The sequence below is a fragment of the Neofelis nebulosa genome, chromosome 1 (genome assembly GCF_028018385.1).
Source record: "Neofelis nebulosa isolate mNeoNeb1 chromosome 1, mNeoNeb1.pri, whole genome shotgun sequence".
In the NCBI taxonomy this organism is placed as follows: domain Eukaryota; kingdom Metazoa; phylum Chordata; class Mammalia; order Carnivora; family Felidae; genus Neofelis; species Neofelis nebulosa.
The window spans coordinates 207,985,281-208,003,223 of record NC_080782.1 but is presented as its reverse complement, the minus strand read 5'-3'; the positions used below and the strand labels follow the sequence as shown (position 1 = coordinate 208,003,223).

Here is a 17,943-nt window from a genome sequence, read left to right as displayed (position 1 = left end):
AATATCACCTGGTACAATTCCCTAGACGGGGGATTACGATTTTCCTCAGAGAGGTGATAGCTGCAAAAACAAACAAATTTTGCTGATGGTGATCCCTCTCTAGGGACAAGATTGAGAAAACACACTACAGTTTGCATATTTTGCCTCTCCCTTTGCTGCCTCCTGCGCTGCATTTCTAATTCACTCCTCAGGTGAGCTCCTCTAGAGCCACAGCTTTAAATATCACGGTGCCCAAATTTATACCTCCAACCTTGAACTGCCAGCTTACATCCCAATTGCATACCTCATGTGTCCCCTCGGATGTCCACAGACACGTTAGGTGTGTCCCTACACAGTGTGCTCCTCTCACAAGCCTTTTCCTCACCTCCGTGAATGGGCAGGGCAGGAACTTTTGAGTCAGCCGGATATCACTCTCATCCCAAATCCAGCCCATCAGAAATCCTACTTTCCCTACTTTCCAACAGAATCTGACCTCTGACAGCACCATCAAGCCTTCAAGCCAGCACCATTTCTCACCTTAATAACTAGATCATCGGATGCTCGAATAATAGTCTGAAAGCATCAGTCTAATCACTTCACCTACTTAAAACTATCTGATGGCTTTCATACGATAAAGTCCATGGGCCTCACGCCATGGCTCCACGGCCCCAGTGATGTAGCTTCATCCCCTACCACTCCTTCATACTCGCTCTGCCACAGCCACTCACCTCCGCTGTGCCAAAGTCACTTGTCCCTCAAAGCCTTGGAGTTTGTGGTTTCCTCTGTCTATAACATGCTTTGCCCAGACGGCCACACAGCTAACTTTAGTCACTTAAGCTCTGGCTAAATATTATCTCTTCAGAGAGATCTTCCCTAGCCTTGTTATCTCTCTCTCTCTCTCTCTCTCACACACACACACACACACACACCCACTTGCACCTGTGGGCCCTCACCCTAACACTTTCTGAGGAGTATTTTTTATTATTTGATACTAGGCTATGTTTTTGTTTATGTGTATATTATTACTGTCCTCAGATGAAATGTAAGGCCAACAAGGAATAAGAGACACGTTCAATGCAATGAACGCAGGGCCTAGAGCGATTTTCAGTGCATAATAGGTATTTGATAAATATGTGTCAAATAAATGAACAAATGATTGGATAATTTTTGAACCCCAGGAGACAGGGTCTTAAAATAAAAAGATCAGATGGTGGTGCAGTTACCAATATAATCTCAAGGTCTCAATTCTCCCATTAAGTATCTGGCAATCTAAGCCCCCATAGCATCAAAAGGCCAAGACCTACACTAATGAAAAAATTGCTACCTGGAGCCATTTCGTAAGAATCTAACGCGAGCTCAAATCAATATTAGAAAGGTTCTTAAATATACTCAATCCATTGGCAGTGAAGCCATGTAAAGTTCAACTGTAAGAAAACCTCTAAGTTTCTGTATACTTCAGTGTATTTGGTTAAATCGATACATCTGTTACACATTATTTTGTACTACCCGTTAAACTTGTAAAGAGAAGATGTAAATGGCCTTTGAAAGGTTTTGTCAATGTCTAAGTCCACTGTGTCATGTGCAGGAAGAACTACAAAATAAATTCTGTGAGGAAAAAGATCTTCAGAGAAAATATTATACTAGAGTGGACAAGGTAAAACTACCTTCCAGCTGACCACTGATTGTAACTACTCAAACCAACAAAATTTATGTCTAATTAAAACTTCAAATGGCATTGTGACTATTTTGGCTTACAGTGCTGAAGGTGATGGAAGAGAGAAACCAGAGTGTGAGAAAAATGATGGAAGTACTAAACGTCTGCAGGATTTTCGCTGCAAATCAATGAGAATTGAAAGCAAGCTAAATTAATAAGCCCTGAACTAGGTGAAAGAAAAACCATCTGTGCTGGCGAGCCTATATTAAGTCCTGGATCCTGGTAAGAGCATGTCAAGAAGGTTGCAAAGCAGAGTGACAAGAATAACTGAACAGCTGAATGCTTAGGATCTTAGGAGAAGCAGACCTCTAAGATTTAAATAGCTATGAATCTGGTTATAATCATTTATTACTCTAAACAAATGTCCTCCCTGGGTAGTGAAAGATTTGCAGATGAGTTTGCCAAAGTGCTGTCTAAAGCATCATGAAATTTGAGAGGACTTGGACTCCAGGACAGGCACCAAAAGCAGACGACAAAATAGAACTCTGTCTTCCAGGAGGAGAGACTGGCAAGATTTCTCTCATTGACAGACGAGATTGAAGATGAATTATCAAAGAGAAAAGGAAGAAGTAATTACCAGAAACCAAAATGAAAAAGAAATTGTATCATACTAACTTCATGTCTCTTATTAAGTTGTAAAGTGATAAGTCTGTGAAACAGGACTGACCTTGTATCAGGACATTTGCAAAGCACTTGAAATAATCAACACCTAAAAAATGAAAGACAGCCCTGGAGATGTTTCCTCTGGAAAAGCAATCGCTCAGCAGAGGTACTTTTTCAGGTTCCTTACCTATCTTGGTCACTCCTTTCCTAAAGGTGTTTCAATAAGCCGTGATTCTTTTGTAATCTTTTTTTTTTCTTTTTTTTTTTTGAGAGAGAGAGAGAATGGGGGGGTGGAGGGGGGCGACAGAGAAAGAATTCCAAGCAGGCTCCACACTGACAGGCCCATGCAAGACTCAATCTCACCAAATGTGAGATCATTACCTGAGGGGAAATCAAGAGTCGGGCACTTACTCGAATGAGCCATCCAGGTGCCCCTCAAGAAGCCATGATTCATATCGAATCACAATTTCCTCAATACCTTTTATAAAATAAAACCACTAAGTACCCTAAGAAATACTGTACAGGGTACCCTGAATATTCAATGAACTTAAAAAGAAAATGACATTCTGAGTTAAAAAAGCATCAAGGAAAATGTCCAGTGTGATATCAGAACAGTCATGTGTTGTGACAGGTGAACAAGTTAAGTGGTAGAATTACACAGGGTGGTTAAGTTCTACATTTTTAAAAAAAGAGTGAATTCAGATTTTATGCTCAAAAGTTACTTGGTTTGCTTTTAAATTAACCCATTCTCACCACAGAGAGGTCATTATCTAGAGATTCATTTTAACAAAAATTAAAATAATTATCTTAAAAATACTTCACATTTTCATTTTAAAAAGTGTTTTATGTCTCCTGAGGCAAGGCAAACAAAAGCAAAGATAAACAAATGAGACTAGCTCAAACTAAAAAGCTTTTTCAAAGCAAAGGAAACCAACAAGAAAACTAAAAGGCAAACCTACGGAGAGAACAGATTTGCAAATGACAGTATCCAAAATATATAAAGAACTTATCAAACTCAACACCCAAAAATGAATAATCAAATTAAAAAAATGGGCAGAAGTCACAAACAGACATTTTCCCAAAGAAGACATATGGATGGCCAACAGACACACGGGAAGATGCTCAACATTGCTCATCGTCAGGGAAATAAAAATCAAAACTACCTTGAGATATCACCTCACACCTGTCAGAATGGCTGAAATCAACAACACAAGAAACAACAGGTGTTGCTGAGGATCTGGGGAAGGGCAGGCCTCTTACACTGCTGGTGGGACTGCTAACTGCTGCAGCCACTGCTGCACTGCTAACTGCTGAAACCAGTATGAAGGCTCCTCAAAAAGTTAAAAACAGAACTATGATGCAGCAATTGTACTAGTAGGTATTTACACCAAAATACAAAAATACTAATCCAAAGGCATACATGGACCCTGATGTTTACAGCAACATTATCTACAATAGCCAAATTATGGAAACAGCCTAAGTATCCATCAACTGATGAATGGATAAAGAAGACGTGGTGTGTATTCCACACAATGGAGTATCGCTCAGCTATAAAAAGGAATGAAATCTTGCCATTTGAAACGACCTGGATAGAACTAGAGAGCGTTTTGCTAAGCAAAAGAAGTCAGAGAAAGACAAATTCCATATGATCTCACTCATACGTGGAATTTAAGAAACAAAACAAGCAAAGGGAAAAATAAAGAGAGCGATCTCTGTTAGAGAAATAATAAATGAAAGGATGATTATTTATTAATTAAATAAACCCAAGAAACAGGCCCTTAACTATAGAGAACAAATTGATGGTTACTAGAGGGAAGGTGGGTAGGGGGATGGGAGAAATAGGTGAAGGTGATTAAGGAGTTCATGTGTTGTGATGAGCACCAGATGTTGTATGGAAGTGTTGAATCACTATATCGTACACCTTAAGTTAACATTATACTACGTGTTAACAGGAATTTAAATAAAATTTAAATAAAAAAGTGATTTTAAAAGACATTTATTTCAGGGCAATAAAATGTTTGTATAATACCATAATGATGGACACACCCCTCCATACATTTGTCCAAACCCAGAAACTGTGCAACACCAAGAATGCACTGTAAACTACGGAATTTGGGTGATAATGTGTCAGTGCACGTTCATTAACCTGAAATGTACCACTCAGGGGCTGGGGGAGATGTTGATAATGGGGAAGGGCATAAATGTGGTAGGGGGAGTGTATATGAGTAATCTTTGTACCTCCCTCCCAATATCACTGTGAACCTAAAACTGCTCTAAAACAATAAAATATATATATAGTTTTAAATTCCTCAAACTTTGTGCATGCTTTATTGTTCTTAACCATATATTTTCCCTTCTTTCTTTTTATCTCTTCTTTATTTCACATATTCATTTAGCCAATATCATGTGGTCACCATGTGTATCATGTATCATGTGTTGCATCATGTTGTATTACGGTAACAAAAGAGGAAGGATACTGAATTTTGTAGGGTATGTATTCCAGAGAAGTCTCTCTCAAAGTAGAAAGAAAGGGAAAAGGAAGCATTATCAGCTGGCCTCAGTATGGTGCCTTCAGAGCACAGCTGTGGAGGAAAGATGAAGCCTAGGGGAAAAGGAAGACTAGAGGAGGAGAGGGTGGCAGGTGTTGCTTCATTAAAGACCTAAGCCTGGGCACATGGGAAGGAGGGAATTATAGAAAAATCTGAGAAAACATTTGGGCGTGATGGGTACGCTCATCATCTTGATTATGGTGATGGTTTCATGAGTACATTTATATGTCAAAATGAGTCAAATTCTACAAATTTCAAATATGTACATTTTATTATATGTCAATTTTTTTTTTAAAGGCCTAATGCTACTCTAAGAATTCTGGACATCCATGTAAAAGCTATGGGGAACAAATGAAGGACTTTAGGGAGGCAGTGAAGGATAGTCAGTGGCATTTCACACTCATTTTACATACTCACAAGATGTTCCCTACAATCAAGCTAAATCTGTAGTCCTATTATAAGCAAAGAACCACACTCTTATTATATACAAAGGACCAAGCTTGTCCATATACACAGAATACATTCCTATCCTTAAGTGAGTAACATGGGTCTTCCTTAACTCACTTTTAAAACTAAACTGGAGCTGCTGGGTGGCTCAGTCAGTTAAGCATCTGACTTCAGCTCATGGTCATGATCATGATCATGGTCATGGTCATGGTCATGGTCATGATCAGCTTCAGGTCATGATCTCCAGGTCTGTGAGTTCAAGCCCCACGTTGGGCTCTATGCTGACAGCTCGGAGTCTGGAGCTTGCTTCAGGTTAGGTCTTTCTCTCTCTCTCTCTCTCTCTGCCTCTCCCCCACTCGCATGCTGTTTCTCTCTCTCTCTCTCTCAAAAATAAACAAACATTAAAAAAAATTTTAAACCAAACTTCAAAAATGCAAAAAAAAAAATCCAGCAGATATCATAAGTAAAAGCAAAGAGATAAGTGAGAAGCATTAAGAAAAACTGCAAATAGGGGCATCTGGGTGGCTTAATGGGTTAAGCCTCCCCTTCAGTTCAGGTCATGATCTAGAGGTTTGTGAGTTCAAGCCCCGCTGCAGAGCTGTGCTAACAGCTCAGAGCCTAGAGCCTGGAGCCTGCTTTGGATTCTGTGTCTCCCTCTCTCTGCCCCTCCTCTGCGTGTGCTCTCTCTCTCTCTCCCTCTCTCTGTCTCAAAAACAAACATTAAAAAAACGTTTTTAAAAGAAAAACTGCAAATATTTACAAAGGAGTATCATATAGATTACATAAGGAGCTCCTACCAACTAGAAGGAAAAAAAAGATAAGAGGCAAACAAAGGATAGTAATAAGCAATTCAAAGAAGAAATAAAAGTAATATATAGTAACTGTTTCAATTTCATCTCATAACCAAGAAATATAAAGTAAAAAAAATACACAAAAACAAATGAAAAAGGATAATATTACATATTGGTGATTGTACAAGAAAAAAAACCCATACATATATTGTTCATAAAAATATACATTGACACTCCTCTTAGAAAGATAGTTTGGCAATAAATATCAAGATTAAAAATATCTTTTACCTAGCATTTGAAATTCTGGGACTCTTTTCCAAAAGTAGTATTAATAACAAAGCTAACCTTTATATAAGAGTTTATTATTACAAGATGATTTACACAAATTCACTATTTTTAAATACTCAGGACAACACAATGGAGGTAGGCACTATCACTGTCCCTCTGACTGGCAGACTAATGACCCCCCAAGTATAACCAAGTACCAATCCCCAACGCTTTTGAATAGATTATTTTACATAGCAAAGGGACTTTGCAGACTTGACTAAGAATCTTTAAATGAGATTATCCTGGATTATCCAAGTAGGCCCAATATAATCACAGGGCCCTTATAAACAGAGAGGAGAGGGTCAGTGAAGATGTGATGACAAGAGCCACAATGACAACGGACCATGAGCCAAGGAATATGAGCAGCCTCTAGAAGTTTGGAGAAAGGAAACAAATCCGCTGCCTTCACAAGGAATGGAGCCCTGATAACCCATTTTGGACTTCTGACTTCCAGAATTAAAACATAATCAACTTCTGTTGTTTGAAGCCACTAAGGTTATGGTAATTTATTATAGCAGCAATAGGAAAAATCCCATTTCATAAATGAGGACATTGAGATACAGAAAAATAAACGACTACCTAAGAACACACAGCTAATAAGGTTGGCCTAGGATTTAAACCCAGAGTCCCTATTCACAATGTCTATAAAACACTGCCTTCAAATGCATAAAGATGTAAGCAGAGTTACTCTTTCAAGAACCCTGGGGACATACAATTTAATGAATATTGACACAATATTTCTGAATAGTATATTCAAATATGTACACAAGGATGTATACAAAATTATTATTTTAAAACCCTCCAACCAACCATATTTTTTTAAGGAAATAGTTAAAAAGAAAAAGTCATAGTTAGAGACCATGAAATACCACATAAGAATCTAAAACCGGTACATGATGAAAATAAAAATCTCCAAAACATATTTTTTATAATGAAAAAGTTTCAGAATAGTTTTTTTCTAAATGTTCATATGAACACGCACACATTTGTGAGTACAAAGAAACAGGATTGGAAATCCAACAAAATGTTAAAAATAATTTTGTATTCTGTGTGGAATGCAGTGAGTTAGTGAGATACAAGGAACTTCCACATTGTATTCACTATTTTTATATGTTATTTGAATGTTTTACAACATGAATATTAGGGTATATTTTAAAACAAGGCATTTTTAATGCAGGGAAATATGCATAAACTTCCTACAACATTTTTTTTTTTTGATTAAAAAAAAATGGAGGTCTCTACTGCAAAAAGTTTAAAAGCCCTGCCCTACAGTGACACCAAATGGTGGCAGTTCAAAATACAGTACACAAACACGACATTTGTTCAATTCAACCTTCCTATGAAAGATTTGATCCCTTTGAAGAACAGGCAGCTTAACGGAATTAAATAATATGGAGACATATACTCGAAAACCTAGAATTTTTAATGAAAGAAAGTCTACTGCACTAAGTTTCAAATGCAAATTTTTAGGCATTTTTCCAAACTTCAACTAAGCCTCTGATCCCATTGAATATTCACATATCTTATTTCTCACGCAGTTAAACCATGATAATGTGAGAACAGAGATTTTACCTAATGGTTTACTGATCAAAGAAACAGCAAATATTAAAAAAAAAAAAATGTCATGCAACTAAAATCAAGTTCTACTCAATGGGAACCAACTTTTGGTAAATAGGCCATATTTTGGGAGGTGGGGGGTGAGGTGGTGTTAGGGCTAAAGAGGGAAGGAAGGAATCCAAGAAAAGAGACGGGCAATTGGTTTAATGAGTGAGAGTTTCTAGGAGATATATTTTCACTTCTTAACTTATTGACAGACAATTAAGTTGAATAAAGCATGAGGAAAGGGCACACCAAATAAAAACCACTTTCTCAGCAACAATAAGAGTTTTATCCTGAACCGTCCAGGGAAAAGAATATTTCAAATTAGGCACATCAGTCAGTACTCCATGTCCTCTGCCCAGAACCTAAACCAACAAATAGAATCAGCATGCCAACTGTCTCATTCATTTCAAGTTACACAAAGAGACACAGATATAGACTACCTCCCAGAGAACTCCTTTAAAATACCATTTGACTAGAATCTTCAGTCTCTCAGCATTAAATGACAACTTTTTCAGATTTGGGGTGGGATATTACTTTTCATATGCCAAAATCTCTCGGAAAACATAGGACATGGTAGTATACTATAATCGGCTACAAAAAACAAATCAATTCTACCATTAAACTATTAGGACCTGAATTCACAGCACCAGAGATCAATTCCAAAAGGTACCAGCCCACCAAATGCCACCACTGTTATGATCACAACTAGACTACAGTACACAGACAAGGCCAGCTCTTAAACACCTAAGAACTGTCCTGCTCAAACTGGCCAATGTCCAAGTCATAAGGATTGCAAAGAAAACTAGTTCGGGAAGATTCTGAATTATTAAAATAATAGATGAGTGACTAAACCCTTAGTAGCAGCATAAAAGGACCTGTATCTAGTATTCATTCATTAAAAAACTTTTTTTTTTTTTTTAAGGAATCGAGATAGTGTCTGCATTAAAAATTTTTGCTTCCAATTTCAAGGGAGAAATAAAGTGCATATGAAACACTATATTATAGGAAACCTGGAGGGAATACAAACATGGTTTAGTGATTGAAAGAAAGCTTCAAGGACATACAATTTCATGAATATTGACACAGTATTTCTCAATAGTCTATTTGTATACCACACACTATATAGGACATAGAGTCCTGAAAAGTTGTATCCAAGTAATACATGACAAAAGTAAAAGATATTTCTAATTTATGTGTTATATCTTATATATTCTAATTGGTCTTTAATTGACACTGGTTACCAGGCATTTTGGGTGTGTTACTTTTGTACATTCCCTTTCTACCAAAGAGAAAATAATGTAAGCAAATTCCAATCTCCTGGTGGAGCGGATTTTTGCTTATTGTTTTACCTAATTCTTGAGTGGAATTAAAGTTGATTATATAATGCAAACAACTACGGTGATTTCGTAGTGTCAAATTCCTATGTTTGTTGAAATGGAACACACCTTTCTGAGAATTCTAAAATTCACATGAATTACATTAATAAATTTATATAATTGGATAAAAGAAAAAGTGAAACTGACAAGTAATGTAACTGTAGAGTTTCAAGTGATTTTGCTAAATTGAAAACAATGTAGAAATCAACCGTTACAGAACCTGAAGATGATACAGAGCTGAAAGTAAGCCTATCTTTGGTGAAAACAAATGAAAAGGCAAGAATTGGCCCTATTGGGGGGTACAAAGGTTACCCTAACCTATGACTACCCTTGTTTTTGATATGGTGATGATTTTTAGGTGGAAATGATTACTACTTTAAATCTAAGTTTAGTCAGTAAGTAAATGCCCTTCTTTGAAATCAAAGTCATGTAGGAATCTGCAGTTCAGTTTACTTGGGAGTTAATAGCCCATCTTCACTACAAACATGTTTATTACTTATAAAATAAAACAGTATAATGAGAATCATAGAAATAAACATGATAATTATAATCGGTTTCCTGAAACTACCAAACTATCATATTACTTATGTAATCTTGATAAATTGAAAACATATCGCTATTTAAAGAACTAGCAAACAATATTGAGCTTTTAATCCAGAAAGAACTAAAATCTGCAGGCATTCCACACTATTACACAATTTTTGTCCATCATGTTTTTTGGTAATTCTGCAGTATTGTTTGGAACTTTAAGCAGGTTACTCCCCCTTTGGGCAGGGGGGAAGTATCTAAGAAGTAAAGGGAGACATATTAGGAATGGTAAAAAGCTGAAAGAAGGTAAAGTTGAAGAACATTACAATTTGACGATGCACACACACAGACACACACTACATACTATATATATATTATTGTTTTTTCCTGTCAACTTTCTCCTTTCTTCACTAAAGCAATTATGTTTTATTTTATTTAAAAAAAATTTTTTTTAACGTTTATTTATTTTTGAGACAGAGAGAGATAGAGCATGAACAGGGGAGGGGCAGAGAGAGAGGGAGACACAGAATCCAAAACAGGCTCCAAGCTGTCAGCACAGAGCCCGACGCGGGGCTTGAACTCACGAACTGTGAGATCATGACCTGAGCTGAAGTCGGACGCTTAACTGACCAAGCCACCCAGGCGCCCCAAAGCAATTATGTTTTAAAACATTAGTACCACACAAACTAGAATGTACAACAATGGGTTCAAGAACATTCACAATCAACATATAATAAAACACTGTTCAAAATGTCTCTAGCAGATGTTTTTCAATACCATTACTCTTTCAACATTAAATTCCATTTTCAGTCAGGTATGACCTGGCATGGAATGTGTAGATTCAAGGTCAAGTTTGAGTTGACATGTCCTAAAATGGAAGTGGTCTATCTCTGTCTTAAAATCAAAACTATAACCTCTGGCACTAATATCTGGAAATATAATTGCTATATTTAAATTTCTGGCCCCTACGAGAATACTGCTTGTAAATCATGGCTCTTTGATGTGAACTCCATATTTTCAAAGGCGGACATAACCTGCCTATTTTAAAATAACTGCAAGTTTGAGCTCATTCTTCTGTGAAAATCACTAAAACGTGAGAAGAGTTTTACATTTTTCCTGTGATGATATGCAATGTAGAAAGTTACTTGCTACATAGACATTTTCATTTAAGCTTATATGTGCTTCAGATTTAATGTGAATAGGAAATATTTTTATATTATAATTTTACATTATATAATTTTCTTCAAGAGTCAAAAAAGTTGGGCCAAAAAAAAAAAAAAAAAGCCCCAAAATTCTGCATAGTCTGTGGTTAAAAATGTAATGCAAATTCTCCCTTACTTACTTATACACAATGGAAGACATTGCAGGTAGAGCATCAAATATGGAGCAAAACAAAGACAAAATGATCAGGTAATAGAATATAAAGCAAACAAGGAAATACAGAAAAGAGAAAAAGAAGAAAATGGTACCCTAGAGAACTGGGTTTAAAAAAAAAAGTTGTGTTTTTTTTTTTTTTTGGTAAAGAAAATAAGTTAAAAGTTTTATAATAAAAATTGTAAGACTATATATAGGAAAAACCTCGCCTTTTTCTTCCCCTTATGTGTGCTAAGCAGAGTTTTGTGAACTCAGGGTACAGGAAGGTAGTGCGGGGAGGGCTGAAGACAATAGGTTTATGAAGAAATGGCAGCAGTTTAAGCAGTTTAAGAGCAAATGCCAACAACATGCAAAATATGGTATGCAGTCACAGTCCTTTAGTTAGCCACCCACATCTTCACAATTATATCAAACACAAATTCCATCATGTCCCTGGAGGTTGGTAATAGAACTTCAGATGAAAGGGAAAAAAAATAATCTTACATACAAAGAATCAAAACACTACAGTATCATCATGATGACTGAATGTAACCAACCTCAAAATGATTATGTAATGATAGGAGAAAAGAACAGGAGAAAGCAAGCTCGATAAAAATCTTAATTTTAAGTTGGCAACACAGCTAATATATAGCACTGGCAAGAATTTTCACCTCTGTAGACCCCCAACTTCTATAAATAAAATAGGAGGCTGGAACAAGATGATTATCAAGGTGTCTCAAAGATTTTTTTTTAAAGGTATTCCTTTTTCACCCTTATCACCAAGGAGGAGACTGTACTTCTAATTTCAGAGTCTAACATGGGAGATGAAAGGAAGTGAGTGATTACAACAAGAAACTGATGCTGTTTTTGCAATATGTTGGCTTACGATGCTCCAGCATTAACCATAAATACTCTCGTCAGTCATAGGCGTGCAGTTTTCATCTTACATTTTGACATGAAATTGACAATAACGACAACAAGAAATCAGGTTTATACTTTATAAAAACTCCTTGGACTTCATTTGTGGCTACAGTTTCAATATACATATTTGAAATCAAAATAATTTCCCATAAATATCCTTAGGTTAAAAAAAAAAAAAAAAAAAAAAAGCAAGATGGGCTTCAAAGCTTTATGGGACAGTCCTGATGTGAAAAGGCCTGACATTTTCTTTCCTGCATTGCCTGGTATAAAGATGCCCACACAGGAGAGTTAACGCCAAAAGACAGTACTTACCACAACAGCAAACTGCTCGGGTTCACATAAGTTGTTATAGTCACTCTTGAACTGAGACAGTGAACTTAACTGTTCTTGATCTGGAAGATGCTTTATTAGGTTCTAAAAATTAAAAACATAAGAAAATATTTTCACTAAATGTGCTTCTTGCACTCTAGATAAATCCATCAATAAACTATTGGAAAGAAACCACTAAAAAAGTCAGTCTTCAGTTTTATTTCTAGGTAACCTCCCTTATACTCAGCTTTACGCTACATTCTCTGCATCTTGAAAGCAGTCAATTTTCCTCTTTACTCTCTAGAGTTATATATTCAAATCAAGCACTACTGAATGTTTATTTGATTAGCTATATAACTGAGAAAGAAAAACTCCACCTATACCAAAGGAACAGCTTTCTCACCTGGGTAAATGTGATCAATTACATTTCAGATTGAGGGAATTAAATGTCAGATATTCAAGCAAAGCCAAACATATTTTAACACTTCATCCAGGGTGATAAAAGAAATTATCATATTACTACTAAAAGGCAAGAGAAAGAAATGAAATCCAGAGAACTTTAATGAAAGTGCTTGCAAGATTTAATCAACATGATTACAGTTTTAATAAAAAAATGAAAGTATCTCTAAAACGAAGACAAAGTAACTTTTCTGATGTGGAAGAAAACTTGAAAAGGTACTAAAGACATGGAATGATATACTTTGCAAATAAAAAGCTTCTGAAGAGATCCTTTAGGAATTTAAGTGCCTGTTGCCTTTGGCCTGGATCACCTCTCATCCAGAAACCACAGGCTTGCTTGGTTATTCTGGTTCCTTTGTCCACGAACAGTCTTTCCCAAGCCACACACTTAAGGTCAGGCAAACACTCCCAATGAAGACCAAATAAACAAATTTTCTTCCCTGTTATAAAATAATGATTATACAGTCTTGTGGACAAAGTCTATATAGATCTTCCGTATCAAAATGTAATTGATTTTAACAGTGTCATTAAAAATTAGTGTCCTGATATTAAAATTAAGAAAAAGAGTGGTTGGTGTTCACAATCCCAAATTTTAGCATCAGTATACTGTCTTCACGCCCAAAGTCAATACAAGTTATAATTCAGCCTATATCATGCTCTATATATTTATGGGGAAAACGCCCCCAAAGGTGTCATTAGTTAAAGACATTGTTAGAGAATGTTATTTATCAAAGTAGTTAGATCAAAGAAGTTTTGGACTCACTGTGTACCTTTGGAAAAAACTTGGTTGACTGGCCAAAAACAAACAAAAAAAGTGGCAATTTAAGATCATCCCTAACAAAAGTATTTACTATTAATACTACCAACTGAATAAAAACAATGCAAGTAGAGGATTTTTCCATATAAATAGAAATTTATCTTATTAAAATTGCCTGAAGCCAAAAGACCTGGTTATTTGTGTTTCTTTTAACCATTCTAGCTAACAGCTGGATTGAGTTATTTATAATCAGGCTTCTGAATTTCTTCAGTATCCTTGTAGATGACCATCAAATCCCCTTAAATATTATGAGTTAATATATAATCTTTTATCATGTATTTATTAATTTTTCACTTCTTTATTTTTGCTTTGTAGAGTAATGAAACTATAATGATTTCTAAGAATACAGACCCAAACTTCCTGTGTCTCTTTACCAAAGTTACCAACCTTCCATAAATCCTAAGGTCCTTTCAGACTAAACCAACTCTTCACAGTTGCCCACATACCCACAGCTTTTCCCTCACGGCTCAGAGTATTACTAGTGCCAGAATAACTGACCTTTGCTACATATTAGTCACAGAGCCCTATTGCCTTTTCTACATCCATACTGTATTCAGTCCTGAAGTACCCTCACCTACACACACACACACACACACACACGCACCCTCACCTCCACACATGCACAGCACTCCCTTAACCCATCATCTAATCTATACCAAAAAAAAAAGTCTTGATACAGCCATGTGTACCTTGTATTATAATTTTACACACACACACACACACACACACACACACACACACACACACACACATCATTTCACTTGTCAGACTAAATATCCCAGAAAGGCAAAATCGATGTTTAATTGAACCGACCACAATGCCCTGCACATGGGGGGGGGGGGGGGGGGGAGGGGTATAATAAAATAGATGCTAAATGAACTAATTAATAAAAGACAAATGAAGGCAAACGGGGAGAGAATAAGTTAGAAGGATGACATCAAAAATGACATACTACTGACATCTGGTTATATATGAATGAGTAACTAGATATGCCAAAAAAAAATCGTAACTGTGAACATAGCTTACCAAAATGATGATTATTATAAAGTAAGGTTTTCCCTGTACCCTGTGAAAAATAAGCAGTTCTTCACTTTACAATTAGGAACATATTTTTTTTATTTAAGAGGGGCACCTGGATGGCTCAGTCAGTTAAGCATCCAGCTTTTGATTTCAGCTCAGGTCATGATCTCATTTTTTGTGAGTTCGAGCCCCGTGTGGGAGGTTGGAGATCCAGCTTGGGATTCTCTCTCCCCCTATCTCTCTGCCCCTCCCCACTTGCACTCTCCCTCCCTCTCTCTCTCTCAAAATGAATAAATAAACTGAAATAAATAAAATTAACTTGAGACTTCAAATAGCACGGAATTCTTATTTTTTAATCAGCATATAAATGTCCAAACTAAATTTTTCGATTTTAAATTCCTGAGATGGGTTTTACATGTAGTAGGTGTGGCAGGCAGAACAATGACCTGAACCACACCACCCAAGATGTCCACACCTAATCCCCAAAACTTGTAAAAATATTAGGATATGTGGCAAAGGGAATTAAGGTTGTTATCAGCTGACTTTAAAATAGGGGAAATTTCCCTAGATTATCAGAACAGCAGAATGTAACCACAAAGGTCCTTAAAAGTGGAAGAGAGAGACAGAACATGGAGCGAGAGGGAGATGTGACCATGGAAAAAAGAAGAGAGTCAATATCCTTTGAAAGTTGAAGACAAGTGTCCCAAGCCAAGGAATGTGGGAAGCCATGAGGAGCCAGGAAAGATAAAGAAAGGGATTTTTTTTTTTAATCCTATAGAAAGGAAGGCAAGCCTGCCAACACCTGGACTTTAGCGCAATAAGACACATGCCAGATTTCTGTTCAACAGAAATGGAGACTAATAAATTTGTGTTATTTTAAGCTACTGAATTTATGGTGAATTGTTACAGCAGCAATAGAAAGCTAATATATTAAGAAATTATATGGAACTGGATGTTCTTTGGACATGAATTTAAAAATGCAAATTTCCCATCTCTACACACAAAATCCACATGAATATCCAAAACATTCATGTAATCAAGTTAAAAGCTACTCTGTAAAAATTCAATAAATGCATCAAAAAAAAAAAAAATACAAACATGTATGAAGCAGAAAAGTTTTCTTTAAGGAACTTGACATTTACTCCCAACAACAAGGCACATTTACAATCAACAGTTAACAAAGACAAAAACCTAGTAAAAAGAAAGTGCTTAGAGAAAAAAGGCTCAGGGAAGAGTTACTGAATCAGGTGTATATGAGTCTCAGCTACTCACAGCACAAACCCCTACTGGGATTATATCGCAACCATCTTGGGAAGACAAGATAGGAGAAGCAAAACCCAAAACTTTCCAAGATACCATTCATTGATGGATTAAATGTCCAAAATAATTTTAAACATGTGTTCACACTAACAAATAATCTCTGGTTTCTTTTTATTGCTAAAAAGCCATTTTTCTAAGTACATCCACTATAAGAATGAAAGATAGTAAACTGAAGATATTATTCTCTTCCTATATAATTTGTGGTTTGATACTCTGATTTTACAGTTTATCAAGACACGCATTATTGATGTCTTATGTGGAATTCAGCAAATAACTCTGGCACCACGCTAGCATTCCTTAAATAATACTGTGGGTAGACACCATTTAAAAAATCTGGCAGCCTCCTGAATGAATTCAGAATGCTATGCCCACAATTTCTAGTACTCGTAGGAACACAAATGACTCAAGGAAGGGTGGTTAATAAAGGTGACTCTAAATGAAGAGAAAAGTCCCTCAATCTTCTGCACTGAATCATAATGCAACTTTACAAGGTAAGAGCCTAATAAAAACATATTGTGAAAGGATTATACAAATAAACTTTAAGTCGCATATTACTAACATTAACTGTAACAAAAACAAAAACATACATGTTGAATTAAACAATTTGCCTTTCAAAAACAGTCATTTGAAATAATTGAAATGTAATCATTTTGATAGCATTATATTTAGTTGCAGTTAAGAAAAGATGCAGAGTTTTATCTCCTGGCAAAGCAGAAGTTATGCTAAAACTAATTATGCAGCAATGATTTTCCAGTTGAATGATTTGGTTTGAGAATTTTGCTTCACTTACAGATTTGTATTTAATGAGAAGCCTGCAATGAAATATTGGAATTTAAGCTCTCTGCCAGTTTGTTTACCTGAATCATAGACTCTGCCAACTGTGTTTCATCCACTTCCAATATCATCATTTTGATTTCTTCATATGGCACCCGAAAAGAGCTCAAGAAGATTGCTAAAAGGGGGAGAAAAAGGTTCATAATGAGTAAGAGAAGAAAAGAATTTGAGATGTAGTTCTATGTATAAAATCAAAAATAATTCATAAAATGAGAGACTTTAAGCATTAAATATAATGACTATGGGAGAAATTTTCATTAGCACATTTTCTACTCTAGTTTTAGAACTAGTATTTAAGCAACAGCCCTTTATTATTATGCTGGTTCCAAAGTTGATTTTTAATGCTTAGTTATTAGCCTATCACAGGAATGGTGCCAATTTTCATATGATAAAAAAAAAAAAAAAACTGAAATATATTTGGTACACTATAAAAATATTACGTTGGAATGAAAAGAACCATAAAACTCCAATATGCACATATAATTTTTGTCTAAACATGTGTATTATTAGGTTTTATAATATCCTGCAGCTCTACTAAATAGTTCAGAAAAAATATTTTAAGAAAACTGGCGAGTAGTGCATTTACACTATTGCAAGTTATAATAGCACTTTGCTCTTTAAAAACATTATAGACAATATGCCAGAAAAATAGCCTTTATATGTAACTGAAGCTTGAATATCGAATATTGGAAAACAAATTTTCCTGGGAAACCATACAAATAGATTATATTGGGTAATATATTATTACTGAAAATTCCAACATTATTTACATTTTTTTCTAATATCTCATATGTCTAATATTAAACCACAGTGATCTTCTCAAAAGCTACTGAGGTAAATAAGGATATTTTCACAGTATTAGATTTAATGCTTTTGCCGTTTCCCCCCTTGATCTACTATTAATGTGTCTCTTCTTCAGTGACAGATGTCACTCTGTGAACATACTCAGAACTTGCTACCGCTACCATTTATTTATATGCTGAACTTATGTCAT

The 17,943-nt window shown here is 35.7% G+C and overlaps 1 protein-coding gene across 6 annotated transcripts in view; it reads right to left on the bottom strand.

Moving 5' to 3' along the window:
• DIAPH3 (diaphanous related formin 3) overlaps positions 1-17,943 on the bottom strand; it is a 509,936-nt gene that overhangs the window by 262,270 nt on the left and 229,723 nt on the right. For all 6 annotated transcript variants that reach the window (XM_058683514.1, XM_058683521.1, XM_058683534.1 and 3 more), the window contains 2 exons: positions 16,973-17,067; positions 12,503-12,604 (listed from right to left, as the gene is read on the bottom strand). In XM_058683514.1, coding sequence (XP_058539497.1) covers positions 12,503-12,604; positions 16,973-17,067 — 197 coding nt within the window. The remainder of the gene's footprint in view (positions 1-12,502; positions 12,605-16,972; positions 17,068-17,943) is intronic.